This window comes from Condylura cristata, unplaced genomic scaffold, assembly GCF_000260355.1.
Source record: "Condylura cristata isolate star-nosed mole 26May11 unplaced genomic scaffold, ConCri1.0 scaffold00002, whole genome shotgun sequence".
Classification (NCBI taxonomy): domain Eukaryota; kingdom Metazoa; phylum Chordata; class Mammalia; order Eulipotyphla; family Talpidae; genus Condylura; species Condylura cristata.
The window spans coordinates 33,965,438-33,986,503 of NW_004567103.1; the positions used below are offsets into that span (position 1 = coordinate 33,965,438).

General features: G+C 35.5%; 1 protein-coding gene across 8 annotated transcripts in view; it reads right to left on the reverse strand.

The window, feature by feature from the left end:
• GULP1 (GULP, engulfment adaptor PTB domain containing 1) overlaps nt 1-21,066 on the reverse strand; it is a 176,614-nt gene that overhangs the window by 27,001 nt on the left and 128,547 nt on the right. For all 8 annotated transcript variants that reach the window (XM_004674452.2, XM_012728179.1, XM_004674453.2 and 5 more), the window contains 2 exons: nt 10,020-10,091; nt 4,300-4,398 (listed from right to left, as the gene is read on the reverse strand). In XM_004674452.2, the coding sequence (XP_004674509.2) occupies nt 4,300-4,398; nt 10,020-10,091 (171 nt within the window). The remainder of the gene's footprint in view (nt 1-4,299; nt 4,399-10,019; nt 10,092-21,066) is intronic.

The following is a 21,066-nucleotide window of genomic DNA, read 5'->3' on the forward strand; positions in this document are numbered from 1 at the left end:
TTTTTTTTTTTGTTATCTGATGCCTAATCCATCCACTTCAACAGGAAGGAATAATAATAAAAAGATAAGCTCTCAGATTCTTAAGGTTCTTGATGAGATTCATCTTTTCATTTTTGCAATTAGTGCACCAATGAAAAATGACATTTCCAATAGTTCTCTCTTACTGACATAGTTCTTGTTTTATTGTTAATGGAAACAAACAACAGGCTTCAGTTACACTGTGGCTCTTAGACACTGAAAACAGTTCTAACCCAGTTTATTTTTGCATAATCACGTGAATGACACATAAAAAAGAATAGTCATTGCTATAAACTATATAAAAATGATTCCTTTCATATTCAAGTAACATGAAAATGCACCATTTACATAACTGATGGTAAAATCTATACAGTCCCACATTCACTACCAACTAGTCTGATCACAGAAATCCTTTGATTATGACAGTTAGGAATCATCCTAATTTTTGCCTTCCTACAAAAGAAGATTAGAGAGCTGAAATTTGTAATTTTATTACTTTGTGAATTTTTTGTTCTTTTGATAGGTCTTTACATGTTTCAAAATAAGTGGATGGATTAGGCCATCAGATAGTAACAAAAAAAAAAATACTTACCAAGAAACCCTTTGATATCTTATCATTTAGTGCATACAATGAAAGACTGATTTTTGGTAAGATGAGGGAAATAAATGGGACACAATAAAGCACAGACAATTATTCTTTAACATTGGTGCTATTATTAGAGTTGAAAAAAAAATAAGAAAATCCCTAATTCTTCTATACCACCTCTTTCTAGCACTGTATTATCTTCCTTTGGAGGACAAGTGAGAAAAGTGGAAAGGTGAAAAGGTACAGAAAGAAATAATTGGAACCAATTGAAATTGCTTTCACTTCCATTTCCATTCCTCCAAATGGGATAGAAAGAAGAATAGTCTACCATCTGTATAGTGACATCAGATTAATAGCAAAATTTTAAATCCTATCTCATGAGTGTAAAACTTATACATTAATTTTATTTTCTATTTTGCTTCATTCATGTCACTTTAAAATAGTGCTCAGGTTATATCAGAGTTCTCCAGGGAGGCTTTTGGGTTTTGTTTTAATACAAATGTTAAGACATGTTCTGCAGATTTTGAAACTTGATAAGACTGGGTGGGCCTGAGTAATCAGCATTCACAGAAGTAAGTGACATCGTTACTCAGAAAGCTAAGAAAGCCCCTTTAGTAGATTATATCTTTGTATGGGTTAAGAACTAGTCACTGTATATATGGGTAAAGGGTCAGATACTTTATGGTCATATATAGTAAGTGTTTGGATAAAGAATCAGTTGCTCTCTATTTACCTGAGTGCAACTGCATTTATAAAACATTTCAAATATTTGAAAAGTCCAAGATTTCTCTTAAAGTTTGATGAAAACAGTGATGTTTCTTTTCCATTAAAAACTTGGAAACTTTAATTTTTAAGAGCAAATTCAATTGAAATTGCAAAATAAGACTATGAGATAGGAAAGAACAGATTGGTCTTACCAATTTGGCTAAGAAAATAAGCTGTTGAAAGTCAATTGGCTAACTATACTGGACCCCATTCTTTGAAGTTTTGTAAATAATGTTTAGGTTGGAGTGACACCGAAATTCAATAGTGAACATTTAGGGAACAGAATGATACATCCTTGACATGTTGACAATGGGGAATCACATTATTATGGGGAATTCATTATTGGGAAACTCTAGAACTCCTGATTAATAGTATTGCATTACATGTGTATTTGTATGATCTATCTATCTCTTTCTCATTTTCTTTCTCTCACACACACTCAAACACACACACTCCACATGTACCTAAGACATTAGTATTAGTCATTTTGTAGTAATTTTAAATCTTTATATTTTATGGTTTTCTAAGGATATGACATTACAAAAACTCAATTACAACATCGAAGAAGTTCTCTCTGTATACTGTAGTCATACCTATATTTTCTTTGTATTAACTCATGAAAAATTGGAAGCAATCTAAGTGTTCAATAAAAGAATGGTAGCTTCAGTTCTATAGTCAGCTTTCTACATTTTGCAGTTAGTTTCACTTTATCTGACCATTTGTCTGGTTTCTCTATATTTCACATACAAGTGACACCATCTGGCATTTGTGTTTCTCCTTCTGACTTATTTTGCTTAGCATAATCCCCTTTAGTTCCATCCATATTGCAATAATGAAAAAAAAATGTTTCTGTTTTTTGATAGTTGAGTGGTATTTCACTATGGACATACACAATGAATACACATCTCCTTGATTCATTCAATTATTTTTGGCAGGTAGCTTGTTTCCATAATTTGGAAATTGTAACACTACAATAACATAGGAGTGTATATTTCCCTTCAAAGTAGTATTCTTTGGATAGGTACCTAAGAGGGGGATTGCTGGATCATATGACAGATCTTTTTTTAATCCTTGAGAAACGTCTATATATTTTTAAAGTTTTATTTTATTTATATATGCATATAAGAGCTGGGGTGTAGGCCAGAGGTGCAGGAGGTGAAAGGATTCACCAGAGACAGAGTGGGGAGCAGAAGAAGCAGAGCTACTGAAATACACTGTTGAGAGGAGCAGAGGGCGAGACAGGAGAAGTCTGCTGCACCATGTGGGTCAGCTCCCTGGCTGGGGATCAAACTAATGCTGCAGTGGCTGCTTACAGCTTCATAGTGCTGAGACTTAACTGCTTGTGGCACCAGGGAGGCCCCAGAAAGCTCTATTCATTTTCTGCATTCCCATCAACTGTGTAAATTAGTTCCTTTTTCTCATACTCTCATGAACACTTGTTTCTAGTCTTTTTAATGTGCGCCCTTCTACAGGGGTAAGGTGGTATCTCATGATTTTAATTTGCATTTACCTTACAATAGTGATGAGCATTTTTTTTTTTTTTTTTTTTTTTGTAGCCCTTTGACCATCTGTCTTCTTTGGAGAAGTATCTATTTAGCTCTTCAACCCAACTTTTGGTTGGGTTATTTGATTTATTTTTGTTGAGTTGTATGGGTTTTTGTTGATCTTGGATATCTGCCCTTTGTCATGTATATGGTGTGTAAATATGTTTTTTATTCAGTAGGTTGTCTTTTTTTTTAAGAGACAATTTCTTTCACTATGCAGTCATGTTTTAGTTTGATATAGCCTCAATTATTTATATTTTTATCAAAATTACTAAACAAAAATTCTTAAGTATTTTAAAGAAAGTACTACATTATTTCACTAGGGCTGCTTAACAAAATACCATACACTGGTGGCTTCAACAACAGAAATTTATTGTTCACAGTTCAAGAGACTTAAAGTTTAAAAGCAGGGTATCAGCAAGTTTGGTTTCTGATGAAGCTTTTCTCCTTGAATTGTAGATAGCTGTCTTCTCATAGTGGAGGTCATGTTTTCAACACAGGAATTTTGAGTGGGAACAATTTAGTCCATATCAAGTACATTATAATGAACATGAATGCAGAATTGGCTATATCTTAAATTTTTACCCTAGGTTTATAAAAAAGAAGACCCTTCAGTACCAGAAATTTAAGTTTACACAGTGTTAATGGGTTGAACTTAACATGTCAAGTCTTACCCCAGGACCTTAAAGTGTAAATCTATGTGGAAACTGAGCAGGGTGATTAAGTTAAAATGAGTGAATAGGATGGCGCCAATGGATGCCCTCAGAATAAGAAATCAGACGCACAGCAGGTATGTGTGTGCACAGAGGGCCACTGAAGAGCAAACAAGAGGATGGGCACCCGCATCCCCAGGAGAGATAGACAGATATTATATACAGCTAGACCTGTTGTCAGCTTAACTGTGGATGTTCAGCCTCCAGGACTATGAGAAAGTAAGTTTGTTATTTGAGCTATCAGGTCTTTGATATCTTATAGCTGTTCCCAGTAAACTAATACAGAATACTTATGTCTAGAGGCAGTAAGAGTCAGGACAGGACATCTTAATAAACAACACACAGCTTTTGTTTTCTTTCATATTCAGTGAACTATATTTTATGCATTTCTTCAACAGCACATGCAGAAAAATTCCTAGATGAAGAACAAACATATGGAAATGTACTTTATATAAATTATGACATTTCAAAGAGAGGCTGAAGGACATTTTACTAAGAAAATTATCCTAAAAATTGTTTTTCCCTGTTTAAAAATCCTACAGAGGTTATTAATGCTCAGTAGCTGAGGAGAAAACAATTCCAATTAGAAAAATATTAAATACTCACTAAAATAGAAGATAATTGCAATTAAATAAAGATTATAGTACTTCTGACATTCAAAAATTAGCCTTACCTTTGTTTTGGGCTCTAAAATTTTTACTCCATAGATGGATATTTGCAGTTCAACTTTAGGGATTTTCTGGCCTTCAGATTTCTTGATATGTCTTGCAAACTAGAAATGAAAATTATTCACAGAGCAACAGTTAGCTTTCTGTGGATAATAAGCACAAATAAATATATATATTTGGAGTTTGTATCAGTGTTTGAATTTCCTATAAGTTATAATTCATTAAGAACATTTTACAAACCCACATAGTTTTAAATTACATAGAAATCATAATTTACTAATAAGTTAAAATCGCTTTATTTTTATTTTTGTATAGAAGAATTGGGGTGTAGGTCAATAGTGCAGGAAGTGAAAGGATTCATCAGAGACAGAGTGGGGAACAAACAGGCGGCTGAAATACAGTGCTGAGGGGAGCAGTGAGCAAGACAGAAATGTCTGCTGCGCCATGTCAGTCAGCTCCTTAAAGGCCAAGATGGAACTCAGGCCTCAGTGACTGGCGATAGCAGGACAGCTGTCTGTCTTTAACCCTGTGCACCAGGGAGGCCCATGAACTACACAGTCAAGGAAACAGCAGCAAGACAGGAGGGGTCTCCTGCACCATATGTGGGCTAGTTCCTGGCTTCCAACTTAACTCAGGCCATTGTGGTGATAAGTGCTGTGACTTAACCCTTAGGCCACCAGGGAGGTCCATACCATTACTTCTTGTATCTTCTCATTGAATTAGTAAGTGCATGTAAATTCTTTTTGGGTTTTGTTATAATATAAAACAGAAAATCAGAAACTCATATACTTAGATGGACTCTCTGTCTCTGCTGTCAGTATTACCAGCTTCAGTGGTGTAGAAAATTAAGAAATAGTTAAATCTGAATCCTACACAAAAATCTTTTAATACTTTTAGAGTACATGTACATACTCTTTACCTCTGTACATACACAAATTATATGCTATTTAGTACACTGTCCTATGCAATATTTGTAAATATTTAGACTAAAAAATTACACATTGTTTACCTGAATTCCAAAGTTCAAGGAGTGCCCTGATTTAATGTGGTAACAAGGCTCTCTCCTCACAGTCCCAGCCCTTCTTTCCTTTCTACCCACACCCTTTTTTTTTTTTTTTGAAGAAATGGACTGAGGGAGAGGAACGTAGAGGAAGGGAAATAACCAACCAAAAAAAAAAAAAAAAAAGGAATTCCTTACCAATCTTTTAGGGTTTCGAAACACTATTTCCCAGTATAATAATTTTTTAGCATATGGATCATCCAAACTGGACTCAAAATAGATTCCACATAAGGCAGAGGGGTTTCAGTCCTCTTTGTGTATATTTATTTGCAATGTGCATTTCTCCCTAATTTAGGGCAGATGTGAATACACATGGTAGGCTCGCTCTTAGAGCAGGGTGGTTAAAGATCTTTCTTCTCTTTACATGACTTTGTACTGTCATAGAGACGCACATAATAAATGCATCCACGAATGCCTTGAAGTATCCGCTTAGATATCCCAAGGGGGTACCATTTCTTTCATTTAATTTTGGGTGGTATAGCTTCTTAGCTTGCTCTCTGTCTTGTATGAGTGTAGGCAGGAAGCTTTTTTTTTTTTCAATCTAGTAGTAGTATATTCTGAGCACGAACACAATTAATTTGTGCCAGAGTATTTTCTATGTTTTTAAGAAACTTGTTTTGCTTCGGTGAAGATCTTTAAATATTATCCCAGCTCTCTCCCACAGAAATTGGATTAATTTTTCTCTTAATGCTTCTTTTCCCTTCATAATCTCCTTCCTGCAGTGGCATGATTAAAACAACGTGGGGGTTTGCAAGTATAAAGGCTTACAGAATAAATCAGCTGTTCTCCATCTATGTGAACACATCTGAACAAAGCCATTCCCATCTTTGGCTGCAGAGGCATTCTAAATAAGCTGGCTTCCAAGTTGCTGCTCTTTTCCAGAACAATGAGCAATTGCTCTTAAGGTCTTTTCCACATCTGGACAACCATTCCTATGACCTCTTTTAGTTTCCAAAAAGTCTCACAAAACAACCACTAATATTAAACTTACTGTTGAGCTATTTCTTTTCTGCCAGGAAAAAGAAGGAAAGAAAGAGTGGAAGAAAAAGAAGAAAGGAAGGAAGTAGGCCTGGAGGTAGAAAGAACAGAGGGAGGAGGGAGGGAGAGAAAGGGAAACATGAATATGAGACAAAGGAAAAAATAACAATAAAAGGCTATGAAACCTCCCTGCTTCATAGCAAGCAACTGTCCTCAAAAATAATTCAGAAAGAATCCATCTAATCCTTCCATTTCAAAGATAAGAAAAATAAGTCTCAGGGAATTTATTTACTTTAATCATAAGATAGGTGAATAGCAATGTTGTGTATGTAGAACCTAGTTTTTCAGCTAACCACTAAAAATAACATTTCTTTTGCAGGACCATTTCTGCATTCTCTCTCTCTCTCCTCTCTCTCTCTCACACACACACACACACTCACACACACACAGAGACACACACACACATTCCTATTTATATTTTTCATGTATTTCAAGGTTTGGGTTTGTATACTGGTTACTGGTTTTGACTGCTTCACATACATTGAAAAAATACTTAAGTCTAAATCAATTTATATTCAAACAATTTATATTCAAACCATTTACCCTAAAATTTAAGATTACTATAATCTATAGCTCACAAGTTCATCTATTTTCCTATTAGTAAGCATCTTTCTTATCTTCCAAAACACTTTTAATTTACATTTACTTTATTTACTGCTTGAATGGTAATACTTGAAGGGCCATTTGCAAATTTCTTTCCATTTTTGCTTCTGTGGATGAATTTCTTGGTCAGATAGATAGTGCTCTACAACTAAAACTTGGATATGTATTTATATACCATATAAAATCTAACTATAATGCTACTAGAACATATATTATTGGCAAACAAATTAATGAACTTATTACTTTGGGTCAAATATTCCTCTTTGTGGTTCTCCCATTTGATAATTTAATTAAAATAATCCAAATCATAGTGCAGAGAAATTTGAAATGTGCATATGTAAACTAAATTGCTAATTGAAGTGTTAACTGAATACAAATGTTAGTTAATTTAAAGCTTAGACATTTTGTTGATGAAATATCTGGCTATGAAAACACAAACAATGTACAGCTGCCTAGAAGAATGTCTGTACCTAGAATTAATAGAATTCCACTGTAATTCCCAAGGTCATGTTCCTGGAGGTAGTTTCATGTAGTTTTAATTTAGCTCTACTGAGGGAAGTGGTCTCTCTAAAATTCTAGCTTGGTCATGTTGTCTTCTAGTTACCTCCAAGGGAAATCATGAAGTTTTTGGCCTTATACACCAATATTCATATGCATGTAAACCTTCTGAGTAAGTGGTTTATGAAGTATATTGAGCCCTGTGATATTTGTACTAGTTGCAGTAAGAAAAAGTAAATCTATTAAAAATGAAGCTTATTTTACAGTAACAATCATAGTGAGTTTTAGACATTGAAAGTGTTAATGAATTGTTTTGCACAGAAATGTTGGTATTTTCCTAAATCTTAGGCCTAAGCGTGATTAAGAAATAGAAACTGTTGAAATAAAAACCAAACAATTTTGATAGAGATTAATGTAGTATTTGGAATTGATGGGTTTAAAGAGCGAAGTCTTAGAGTTGACTCTGTGAAAGAATTCACCAGGGCTCTCCTTTCAGCGGCACCTGGAGTTTCCCATGAGACACAGATGTTATACTTAAAGAGCAGGTATATTAAGAAAAGGGAACAAAGAATAAAGGACACTTGCATAGACACAATGGAGCAGAAAGCGCTGCTCCTTTGTGGGGGTTAGGTTTTACTTCATCTTTGTAGAGTGGTTCGACTGTAGCTGATTTTGGACAGCTATGCAGAATCATAAAGAAACTGGAGATTTTACAGAGATTCTGATCTCCATATCTTTACCCTCAGGTCTGTGCTCCAGGCCTTATAGCAATCTGATACTTGCTTGAATATGCCTTGTGATAGGGCACTGTGCATAAGGGTCTTGATTTCTATAGCTGGATTAATTAATGCTCCTATTATTTCCCTGTACCCCCACCTCAGATCTGGTCTCATGATGCCTCCTTTTGGTTTTCTAGTCTTTCCTCCATCAGAGATTGTGAAAGTAAAGCTTTAACACAAAATTTATATTAAGAAAAATTTATAAATTATAAACTATCTTAAAATGACAAATGATTGTATAATCAAATTTGTTTCTGAAAATCCAAGGAGACATCACTATATATCAAGCATTAAAAATATATTTTTGAAAACCTTTAATTTTTCACCATCTTGTTGTAGTTCTAAATGTTGAATTCCTTCAAGTTAGACATCAATACATTAATAATGCATTTTTTAATGGCTAAATATAAGTAAAGTATTCCTTTTCATAGCAAATGAAATAAAATACTGAGCAATAGTGGATACAAATACAGTCAGAATACATAAATTCAAAAACAGCAGAGAATTAAAGTGGGGGATGTGTCCACAAGGGAAGGAACAAATTCTATTTTTTAGTAGAGCTATAGCACCATCTTCTGGCCATTTCCGCATAACAACAGCATAAAGAACCAGCGTCCATATTTTACAAATAAATTGTGAATATTTCTGTATATTTTGAGTTGGGACTATGACTTCTGACAAATTATAAATAGAGCACAAGCATTGTTTAATTTATTTTCAAGTTTATGAATCACAGTATTAGATATGTTTCTCTGACCTACAAAATTTTGCCATCTGCAGAATAAAGATTATTGATTATGTACATGTTTATGTTTACTTTGGAAGACACTTGAAGGACAAAAATTACTGTCAATGGAACATGATTTTAATCTTATTGCAAATCACAAACCATTATTTAAAAGTCGATTTCCAAATATGAAACTATATAGTAACTACAGATTGTCTTGCAAAAATGTATGGAAAAAAATGTCTATGATTTTGCCTGGCACAATTAGAGACTGTGTTATTACTAGTATCTCTAAACTAATACAAAGAAAATACAGAAAGGTTTTTTTTCTCAACAAAAAATCTGTAAGAGCAGCTATAGAGAATAACAGTGAAATGTGCAGAGAAAGTAGTGGGTATGTTTGGCTTTCTTAATGATATACAGATGAGAATTCTGTATAATTTTTTAAATTGGTACAATTCAATAAATATCAGCATGTACATCTTATTACCTAAGTTTTTCTCATGAAATGTGCTGATTAAGAGTAAAGATCCTTTTTCTCTCTTCATCTCACCATATAGCCCTAGTCTGCTCATGAATTACCAAGATCCACTTGGATTTGTTCATTAGAACATCTTTAAATACAGTGACACAGCAGGATGTTGCCCTGGAATCAACTCCAGGTCCACACTTTCAAAAACGCGGATAGTTGTTTTGCAATTACTAATTTTTTAGTTGAGGCAAGATTCAAGCAAAGTAAAGGCAAGCTGAATGTCAACACACACAAAATACTGCTATGACACGTTTTTGTTGAGTATAAAAAAATTACTCATTTTTTAAAAAATGAAGAATCTACCACATTAGAAATGTAATGGTGCATCTATTTATTAGATGTGTATTCATTGATATTTATCAATAGCCCGTTTTTGACAAGGTGAAGCAGTCTGCCACCAAGGTAGCCAATAGCTGAATTTCTGTTAACCTACTAATGACTTTAAGCAGGATCAACACACTGACATTTACTTGAAGGGTTGTTCTTACCTTCAGTTTCCTTACGGCATCTCTCACAACTTCCGTTCCTTTAGGCTGCTCCACTTCTGTACTACCAAGAAACTGAAAATGGCCATTTGTGAGACACAGGCTTACTATATAATAGGTCTTTAAATTATTGTGAACTATAACATTAGAGAACAGTAAATACATGATACTAATTCCAGCTCTATCCTAATTAAACAGAAAAGTTCATCACATTTTTATATTATATGAGAATACAAATATCTAGTAATATATAATTCTTACTGTTCAGATTATTTTAAAAAGACTTTTTCTACTTTGTTGTTGTTGTTGTGGTAGATGTTTACTTGAAAGAAAAACTGACATATTACTGGGCCCAAAGGAAAAGTTGACCTCAAATTTAAAATGTAGACATGTTAACAATTAAAATATTGTTATCTATAAATCCAAAAGCATGAGAGTACTTTTTTAGTTTCTACTTCAAGAGCAACTAGAACCAAAATAATGGATATTTCATTCTACAAGATAACATATTTCTATGTAATAATGATCATTAAAGGCTTGAGCTGTGTATCATTTTTCAAGTACTTTTTTCTTGTCACATAGTGGCAACCAAAACACCAAAGTGAGTCTTAAATTTATTATTCCTTATATGTGTATGTATACACTTTACAAAAAAATTATTAAGTACAAACTTTTCATGTGTTACACTTACAGAATGGAAAACAAAAAAATGTTATGGTATTTTTTAAAAATACATTTTATTCCTTCATTTTTGAAAAAAATAACAATAATAACAACTTAAGGAATTGAGTTATTTTTTAAAAGGGGCTTTCCGCATGACTTGAGTAAAAATTATCAAGGGAGCAGACTCAAATACGACAATAAGATTCTATGATCTAATAAATCAGCATCTAAGAGTAAGGTTAGGAAATGATATTTCTAAAAATATCACAGGTGATTTCTTGTACTATAGTGTAAGGAACAGAGTTAAATGTAATAAACATCAGAGGTAGTGAAAAACCAAAAATAGTGAGCTGGACATAGAGAAAATAACAGCTGGTCCATTTTTTTTTAGGAGTTCTAGGAAAGAAGGTGACACTCAGAAATCTTATAGCAAAAAAAAAAAAAGTTTCAATTCTCAGATTCTAACTTGTACAGCAGTTGCTTTTTTTAATATGTTCAAACTACATTAAATAATTGCTGCCAGGACCAGTGATCTCATCAAGCACTGGCTTGTCTCATTGTTACTTTAAATTGGTTGAACAATCCTGCAAAAAAAGGATCAAAATATGGAGCAAATACTCATCTTAAAGGAAATGAAAACCTGCTAAGATGTGGAAAAAGTTAAATCTACCCCTAAATCTGATGGACGGATGTGGCACTTCTGTTTCCGATCAATGCACTCAACATTGGCTGCATGAAAGTACCACATGGGAGCTTTAAAGTGAGACCAGTGCTTGATACTCTGGCTTAATTGGCCTGGGGCAGGAGGACATCTGTGTCTTTGAAAGCTCCCCAGGCAATTTTCATGTGCCAGCAGGTTTGAAAAGCACTGTTATAGATCATCCAGAAAGGATAAAGGAGTCAAGTGACAGGAAAGGAGTTGACCCAGTAGGAGTTATGTAAAAGAAAAGCATAAGTAAAATCATAGGGTAAACTTCTATTTTCAGTTTCTCTGAGTGTACCATTGGAGGATGGCCTTGTGTTAGCTCAAGGGCACACTCATTATTGGTTAAGTGATTCTTGAACTAGAAGAAGGAAGAGTCTGGTGTGTCAACAGCAGGCTGTAAAAGTTACTGGAAATAATTATGGAAGCATATTCATACTTTGGCAGAAATGTCATGAGTCATAAGTATTATATGTAAATAGGCCCATATGGGAAAACAGGGAAGGACTCCAAGTACATTCTAACTGAATCAACCTCTTACAGTGCTCTAGAAACCTTTTAATATGTGTCTTTCATGCTGGCTTTAATTAAACCATCTGAGTAATGAAACCTTGAATGATGGTGGGAATTAAACTACAAAGACATCTATCTTAGAATGGGGTTTGGTACTTAATCCAATTAGTCTGTGTAATGTTAAATGACCTAAATGGACATAATTTTATATGTGTGTGTGTGTATATATATAAATATATATATATATATATATTTTTTTTTAATTATACACAACAGAGGCCCTCCCTGGCGGTGCATCAGGTTGAAGCGCAGAACTGTGAGTCTATCCACAGCTACTGCAGCAAAAATCTGATCCCTGGCCAGGGGGCTGACCCCTATGGTGTGGCAGACCTCTCCTGGCCTGCCTACCTGTTCTGCTCCCCACTCTGTCTCTGGGGAATCCTCTCACCCCCTGCATTTCTGGTCTGTACCCCAGTTCTTGTGTGTATAAATAATAAATGTTAAAAAATTATACACATCATCATGATACTCATATTAAATAATTCATATTTACATGCATTCCATGTCTATATAAAATGTTTCTAAAAATTCTTAAATATGATGCAGCAAGCAGTATACAATAAGAGGCTTAGATCCTGAAGATGTTAGAAAAGTTGCTTAATTTCTGTCTGATTTGACTCTGGACAAATAAGGATAATAATAGTGTTCTTATAAATTTTTTTTGTAAATCAATTACAGTAAGAGACCAAAGAAACCAATTTTGTTACCTGCAAAGTGTTTTATAGTTATGAGATTATCATTCCTTTACTGAAGGGGAGCCACTAGGAGTTAGTGAATGCCTAGTGCCTGTTCAGCTCTCCTGGGAGTCACTCTCAGCGCCAGGTCCCTTCCTCTAGCTTCCACAGGCTTCTTAGCACTGGCTCACATGTAAGGTCTTCAAAGAATCCCCTTTGAACAATATCACTTTGCAAAGACCAAGTTAGAAACAGGTTATTTTTTCCCCTCAGCACCCAAATCACCATATTCATCAGTCAATAACTGACATGCTGTGAAAGTGGGGTGAGCTCTAAGGAGGCCTGTTTCAGAACTTTCTTTGGAACCGGGCTGAGGCTGGGGCTTCTTCCCCTAGGTGCTATACTTCTTCATTTCTCCCCATCTGTCTTGCTTTCCCACATCTTTGCTGTTCCAGCTTGATAAAACATATGCCCCAATCTGTGTTGGGCTTTAATTATAGGAGAAAGTGACCTAGGATGTCAACAAATATTGAAATGCTTACATTTAGGAATGTATAGTCTGGCACACAAACCCACAAACAGCTGCACTATTCTGTTGTAAGTGGGATCAAGACTTGCACAAAGTATGCAGGTTAGAAACAGAACTTGGTTTATCGTATTTCCCAGTCTCCCTGGGGCCTGAAGGGTGAAAGGGTTGGACTGAATCATACCATACTGAGGGATTAATCTACTCCATCCTAATTGATATGTTAACTATCTGAAGAAAACAAGCCAGGTGGGATTCTAGACTGCAGACAGTTTGCCCTGGCTGAGAGCTGCAGTGAGGCACCTCTCCAAACCAAGAAGCAAAATCCATAAGTAGCACTGATGAAAGTGGCTGGGCATTCTCCTTGCAGGTGTACTCGGAGACTGGCCTAGAAGACTGGCTACTGGGCTTATAAGCATATGGGTAGGATACTTCCCTAAGGCGAATGGTCTAAGGGTTATTTAAAAAAAAAAAAAATCTGTGCAGAGTTTCCACATGAAACAGAAGAGCCACCAGCAGTCCTATTGCTAAGCCCTGCCCATTTGCACAGAACTGCCGGTCAGCTTTAGGGCATTTTCAAAGTCATAACACTCCAAGTAGACTACTATATCTGAGGAAACCCACTCACATGAAAAACAGAGAAAAACAAAAAGTCAAGAACAAAAGAGAATAGAAAGAATCAGCATGAAAGCAGGAACAAAAAAGATGACTCAACACATCTAAATATGTTGTATCTTTTATACAGACAGGTTATCATACAAAGTAATATTTAAAGAACCAAAAAGAACTCACAGAAATTTAAAAATGATGCAATTTTAAAAGTAAGTAAGAATATTATAAAGTAAGCCTGAGGGACTTCATCAAGAAGTAATTATTGGGTGCTTACTATTTGTCAAGTATTATTTTAAGACTTGGGGGCTACAGCAGAGAACAAAACAAAGAAAATTCCCTGCCCTTATGAAACTTACACACTCCTGGAGGGATCTAAACATAAATAATATGAATAAGTCAATTAGAGAGTCATTTAGAAGTGCCCTAACAGAGGGGATGAAGGAGTCGGAATGCAAAACACATGAATGGGCTGTGTGTTGTACAAGGTTAAATAGGATGGCTGGGGCCCCTCAGTGACAAGATGAAATGCTGACTAGCCAGAAAGGAATTGATCCGTGTAGCTATATGGGGTAAGGCAAGCCTGTCAAGGGAACAGAAATGCCAAAATCGGATATCTGAAAAGAAGATCTAAAACAGAGCTATTGATGAGTGGTCTTGGATGGTACTCTCAAAATTTGCTGGAACAGTATCACCATCATCTGAGTTGTTATAAATACAAATTCATCAAGCAATAATGGAATAATAACTTCAAATCCTAAAAGGAAAAAAGTGGTTTAGCATCACATTTCCAGGTTATGAGGGAAAAAAAATACACACTGATATGTGGGAGGGATCCTAAGATTCACAGTCCATGGCCCAGCTCTCAGCTAGAAAAGAAGAAGCAGAATAAAACAGAAGACAAAATGGAACATGGGATGTAGGGAAGGATGATGGGGGATTGACAACCACCTTGAATATGACCCAGCAATCAAGTCACAGCATTGCAGCAGCTAACCTAGAAGATAGAAAGAAGTAACAAATAGGACTGAATACCGTTGCTTCAGTGAGTGAGACCTGGGGATAAAGCTAAGAAACATTTTTGCTTTTCATTTCATTATGAGCCATGGGTAAATATTTGACTACTTAAGTTGGGCAAACTAAATTAAAATAACATTAAAAAATTAAAATAAGCCTTCAAATGATGTTAGTGTTGCACAGCTGTTAATTACTTTAAAAAACTGGAGCATTTGAGTCAATATTTTTCAGGTATTGGGTATAGAGCATAGAAAAAACGTCCTTTCCTCATAATTTACATCCTACTAAGTATATATATTACATATATATGTATGTGTATCTATCATCTATCATTAACCTGTTAACTATCTATTTATGTATATTTCTGTGTATGTCTCCATCATGGAAAGACTTATAACTTATTTTAGATAACATAGTATTAATATAGGCTTGGCACAGTGTACTAATTAAGATAATGTGATTATGAATTTTTCTCTAAAGAGGTGACATTTTAATAAAGACTAGCAGAAAGGGAAGAAATGAAACACGTGCCCAAACATATTACAGTTAAAGTGTCTCTGATGTGCCAGCAGGCAAAGCAGACTCAACAGCAGGCATGCAAAGTGATGTCTGGGAAGCAGAATTTTCACAGGGCGTGTGGAATAGGAAGGCCCCGGCTCTGAGGTCTCCAGGGAAGGACTCAAGCATAAAAGATCTTGGGTCCCAGGCAGCCCCAGTTTCAGCAGGAGATAAAAGAAAGAAGTACTGCAAATGGGATTGAGATAAGTGTTCAGAGAAATGACAAGGAAGTAAGGAAAGCTAGCTCATTATACCACTTGCTAGGATTGCTAAATCTCAGAAATTAAATTATAGGATGTTGATGTTGGTGGGAATGTAAAGTAATATAGCTCCTCTGGAAAACAACTTGGGAATTCCTTTTAAAACTAAGCATGTACCTGTCAAATACAACATCTGCACTTTTGAGTATTAATCCCAGAGAAATGAAAATTTGTGTTCATGTAAGCATAATTGATGTCCATAGTAGACATATTTATAAAAGTCAAACAATGGAAACAATCCAAATGCCCTTTGGTGAGGGGGAAACAAAGTATCCTCTATCTATACGGTGGAATACTACTCAGCAATAAAAAATACATTTCTATAGCCACCACCATTTGTATCCATCTCTAGGGAATTAATGTTGAGGAAAAAAAGTTCAATATCAAAAAGTTTCTTTCTGGCTGGATATTAACATAGGCAAAACCCACAGAAATATTAATTTTTAAAAATTAATCTTTGATAATGGGGCATTGGTATTTTAACATTATTTTACACTGAACAAAAGGAATTATGTCTTAGCAATTTTATGTATTCATTCTCTGTGTGAGAGAATAAAACAAAAATGGTGACAAAAAAGTATAATATCTCAAGCTTCTTTTTCTTTGTACATGCAGAATATTATTTTTCAGTATAGCAAAGAAAATCTTACAAGTTCCTTGGTTAGTAATAATGGTTGGTGCCATTTTTTCTTATTCAAATAATTTTATAAATCTTTGACTCCATAGACCAAATTCATTTTACTAAATACATAGTCTTTTATTTATTTATTTTTTATTTATTTTTTTTTTTTAAAGATTTCATTTATTTGTGCATACAGAACTGGGGTACAGGCCAGAGCTCAGGGGCGGTGAGAGGCTTCACCAGAGACAGAGTGGGCAACAGAACAGGCAGATGGTCAAAGTACACTGCTGAGGGGAGCAGCGGGCGGGTCAAGAGAGGTCTGCCACACCATGTGGTCACCTCCGGGGCTGGCAGGAATTGAACTCATGCGGAAGCGGCTTTAGATTCTCAGTGCTGTGCTTTAACCCGCTGAGCCACCAGGGAGGGCCTTATAGTCTTTTATTTTTAAGAGACAAGGTATTAAGCCTTAAATAAGGAGAAGAACATGTCTTATACAATTGTTTTTGTGCTATGAAGCATTACAATAGTATTTTTTTCTGTTTTCTTATGAATAAACATTTTTTTAATGCTGACTACAGGAAATTTAGAAACTACAAATAAAAACTATCAGTGAAGATAAGCAATAAGTTTGACCCCATAACCAAGAGGTACCTACTTTTTAAGATATTGTATACTATCTTTTAAATTCATGTTAAAATTTAATCAGTAGGGCCCTCCCTGGTGGCGCAGCGGGCTAAAGCACTGCACTGAGAATCTAAAACCACTTCCGCATGAGTTCAATTCCCGCTGCCCCGGAGGTGACCACATGGCGTGGCAGACCTCTCCTGACCCGCCCACTGCTCCCCTCAGCAGTGTACTTCTTCGATCTGCCTGTTCTGCTCCCCACTCTGTCTCTGGTGAAGCCTCTCACCGCCCCTGAGCCTCTGCCCTGTACCCCAGTTCTGTATGCACAAATAAATAAATCTTTAAAAAAAAATCATCAAATTCACTGTTATATATAAAAAATATTTACTTGATAGACTTCTTGAGTATTATTAAGATATTTCCTCTTAGCTTAAGATTTTACAAATAGTTGCACAATTATTTTTCAACTAGTTACAATGATAGTTTTATAAGTTAACCTCTTTCAGTGATACCTAGATTCAGTTAGTTGAGTTCTTTCACTGTCCTCTGTTACAACCATCAGAATTTTGCAAACATGTTTGAAAGTTTGAAGATTCTACCTTCATTTCTAAGTATACTAGAAGTTGACTCTTTTCCACTTAAAAAGTTGTAATTTGTTTTATGACTTGCCTTTTTGCCAGTAGAGAGCAGTATTGGACATCATATGAACCTTTTCATAAAAATGCTTTGCTTCCTCAACTGTTTTTTAAAATCACACTGAATACTATAGATTTTATTAAATGCTAGATAAATAATTCAAAGAATTAACTAAAGAGTCACAGTCTCACTGCTCTGAAATTTGACACTATTTAATATCTCTATTTCCCAACTAAGGCTGCAGAGACTCAAAGAGGATTGCACTAGCTTTCTTGGAACAGACGGCATATGAGTTTTCAAATATTGTATTTAAACCTCAAGCTACTCAACTGCACTCTGTAGATAAGCCAACTTAATTGTATAATGTATTCGGCTGACTTGCCATGTCACAGTGCCAAGCAATATAGGAAAAAACATTTTTTAAAAGTACAATCTAATAGTCAATTGCTAAAGAATGGTCAAAATCAATTAGATTTAAAGCTATTACTTAATCACTAACACCGTAATCCTGAAAAAAAAAGTTAAAATAGGTCCACCAAAGAAGAGGTTATACTTTAAATACTCTAAAAGGTTATCCATTTAAACGGGGCCAGCATATTTTGATAAAAAATAAAATAGATCACTGGGTTTAGTATTAAAAAGCTGCTTACTTGATTTGATTTGATTTGATAAAAATATTGAATTTTTTCTTTGATTATAGTAACTTTGTACTAATTTACATCTATTATTACTTCATGTGTCTATAAGGTATATTACTTTAATAGACTCTTGCTTTTTCTAAGTTTAAACCAAAACAAAATGCTCACTTCCCACTATGCAGTATCTCCCAAATGAGGCTTCAAGTCATAAGCACACGAAACAGCCAGCTTTGTCCTGTCCCAGAGGCCCTTCCATGAACTTCCTTCATGTCTGAGGAGTGGTGTAGGTGGAATGAAGCCCAGGACATTCACTTAGATTGTTATAAATAGAAGCATTATAAAAATAGACAAATGCCAGCTTAGGCAGTAAACCAAAAGCCTGGGCTTCAGAGTCAGGTGGGCCTCACAATGTATTCTCTCACTAGAAACCAAGGCAGCTGTGGGCTGTGGAGACAGTCACTCAGCTCCCAGGACTGCCTTTCAGTGACACAGTGTTATGATGACATGTGATGACGATAATGATGATGTCCCAATCCTTTTCAAAAATACTTAAAGCACATCAGTATTATATGGTTTGGAGCCATTCTAAATACTAGGTCTAAGTAATGAAAAAAACACACCAAATCTCTGACCTACTAATGTTGCTGTAAGCTACACTCTCATCTTTAATAATAAGGAGGGTGCCTTATTACTATTTTTTTTTAATCTTTGGTTCTTTTTATCCTGTCTCATTATTTGAGACATCCAAATAGACTGCAATAAGAAAACTTCCTAATTAACATTAATTGCCAGACTTCTGGCTGTGAGATCATGTTTGTTTTGAAATCTTAAGCCATTTGGGAGAAAATCTCATCCAAAACTAGGAGCAGAACCTTTTCTTCACACTTGAATACACAATAAATGAGGGATCCCATTAAGAACCTATATTATTCAAATTGCTGTCCTTTTTCTTTAGAAAGGAAGGAAAATCTACTTTAGATATGGTGATAGGTTATTGATAGCTTTTCTGAGTGAAAAATGAGTATGGGTCAACCATACTCCTAAAATGCAGATTTATTTATTTTAACAAACTTTCTGTCACTGATTAATATACCCTGATGACCTGATGAACTCTGCAAAGCAGTATGGCATGAAGAACTTGCACTGGTATGCTATCAAGGTGCAAGCAAGGAAAGCTGGATTCTGCTCCCTGGGTTTTTTTCTCCTGTCTTAGAGATTCAAACACACATGGAAAGGTGAAGAAAACAAAAACAAAACAAAAACTTTAAGATCTGGTAGAAATCCAGGCAAACTTAATGCCAGTGACCATGAACTTGTTTTTACTTCCATCAGTTGCTCACAGTCGCACAAGTAGTGGCACAAGCAGACACAGTACTTTTATTCAATGGCAGTTTATTGAAGAACTAGAATGCGCCAGACTGTGTTTCTAGGTACCTGGATACCATGATGGAGAGAAAAGTCCAAGATCTTAGGGGAAGTGGCTTGATGAACCATCCAACAGGCTTCAGATAACATGGACTCAACATTTAAAAACTGGCTCTACCACTTGCTAGGTTTTTGAAGTTCAACAACTCTAAGCAGCAGCTTCTACTTTTAAAAATATGGATACATATCTCTATACTGATAAGTGCGTGATAAGCAAAATTTTTATGGTTAAGCATGGTTGCAGTAGTAGGCATTCAATAGACATTTGCTTCCAGTCAATAAAAGCTCCTATACCCAGGTATTGATTACTTAGCTCTAGATCCCAGAGCAATGATGGAAACAAGGTCTGTGATCTTGGTTATTTTTTCAAGAGTAGGGGAAGGGTGGATTCTTCTTTTTTATAGATTTAACATAGCTTTATTAATAAGATTGAAGTCGACACATAAATTAGCTGGGAAGATGAAGGATAGCTAATTGACCTGATGATGGCAGAGTACTGGCAATTCTGACAGTTGAGCAGGGAAAGAGTGGGTCACTCTTCAGTGTCATCAGTGGAGTGTATCCAAGTTAAGAAATATGCCTTTCACCCCACACTAATATGAGGACATGCTCTATTTTACCTCATTATCTAGTAGACTAATCCTTTATGCTTTTTTTTTTAAAGATTTATTTATTTATTCATACAGAACTGGCCAGAGATGCGGAGGGTGAGAGGATTCACCAGAGACAGAGTGGGGAGTAGAACAGGCAGACCAAAGAAGTACACTGCTGAGGGGAGCAGCGGGCGGGTCAGGAGAGGTCTGACGTGCCATGTGGATCTCCTCTGGGGCAGGCGGGGATTGAACTCATACAAAAGTGGCTTAAGCTTCTTAGTGCAGTGCTTTAACCCGCTATGCCACCAGGGAGGGCCCCTTTATGCTTTTTGAAAAAGATTTATTTATTTATGCATACAGAACTGGGTACAGGCCAGAGGTGCAGGGGCAGAGAGAGGATTCATCAGAGACAGAGCAGGGAGCAGAATAGGCAGATCGATGAAGTACACTGCTGAGGGGAGCAGCAGGTGAGATAAGAGAGGTCTGCTGCACCATGTGGGTCACCTCTGAGGCTGAAGATCAAACTCACACTGAAGCAGCTGTTGCTGGTTTGCAGTGCTGCATCTTAACCCATTGCTCCACCAGGGAGGGTCCTAGTCCTTTACGCTTGCTTCGTAAAAAAGAGCAACTATTCTCTTCCCACTATCACAACTCATTCTTCATGCTCTTGTTACAACTAGGCCACTCCTATAATTATAACTTTAATTTGATAATTTATTTTTTAAGTTCAGGCTTTTTAAAAAAGATGCTGATTTTTGTTTTTCAATATGTGAAGTCAGTTATCACTAATTAACACCATTTAGTCTTCACTGCCATGCTTAATTGGATTTGTTTGAACCTTATTTTTTGCTGAAATTATTTGATGCCTCCTAGCCTTTAGAAAAAAATCAATCATTGAATATTCTTGGATAGCTTTTGAGAATATTTTT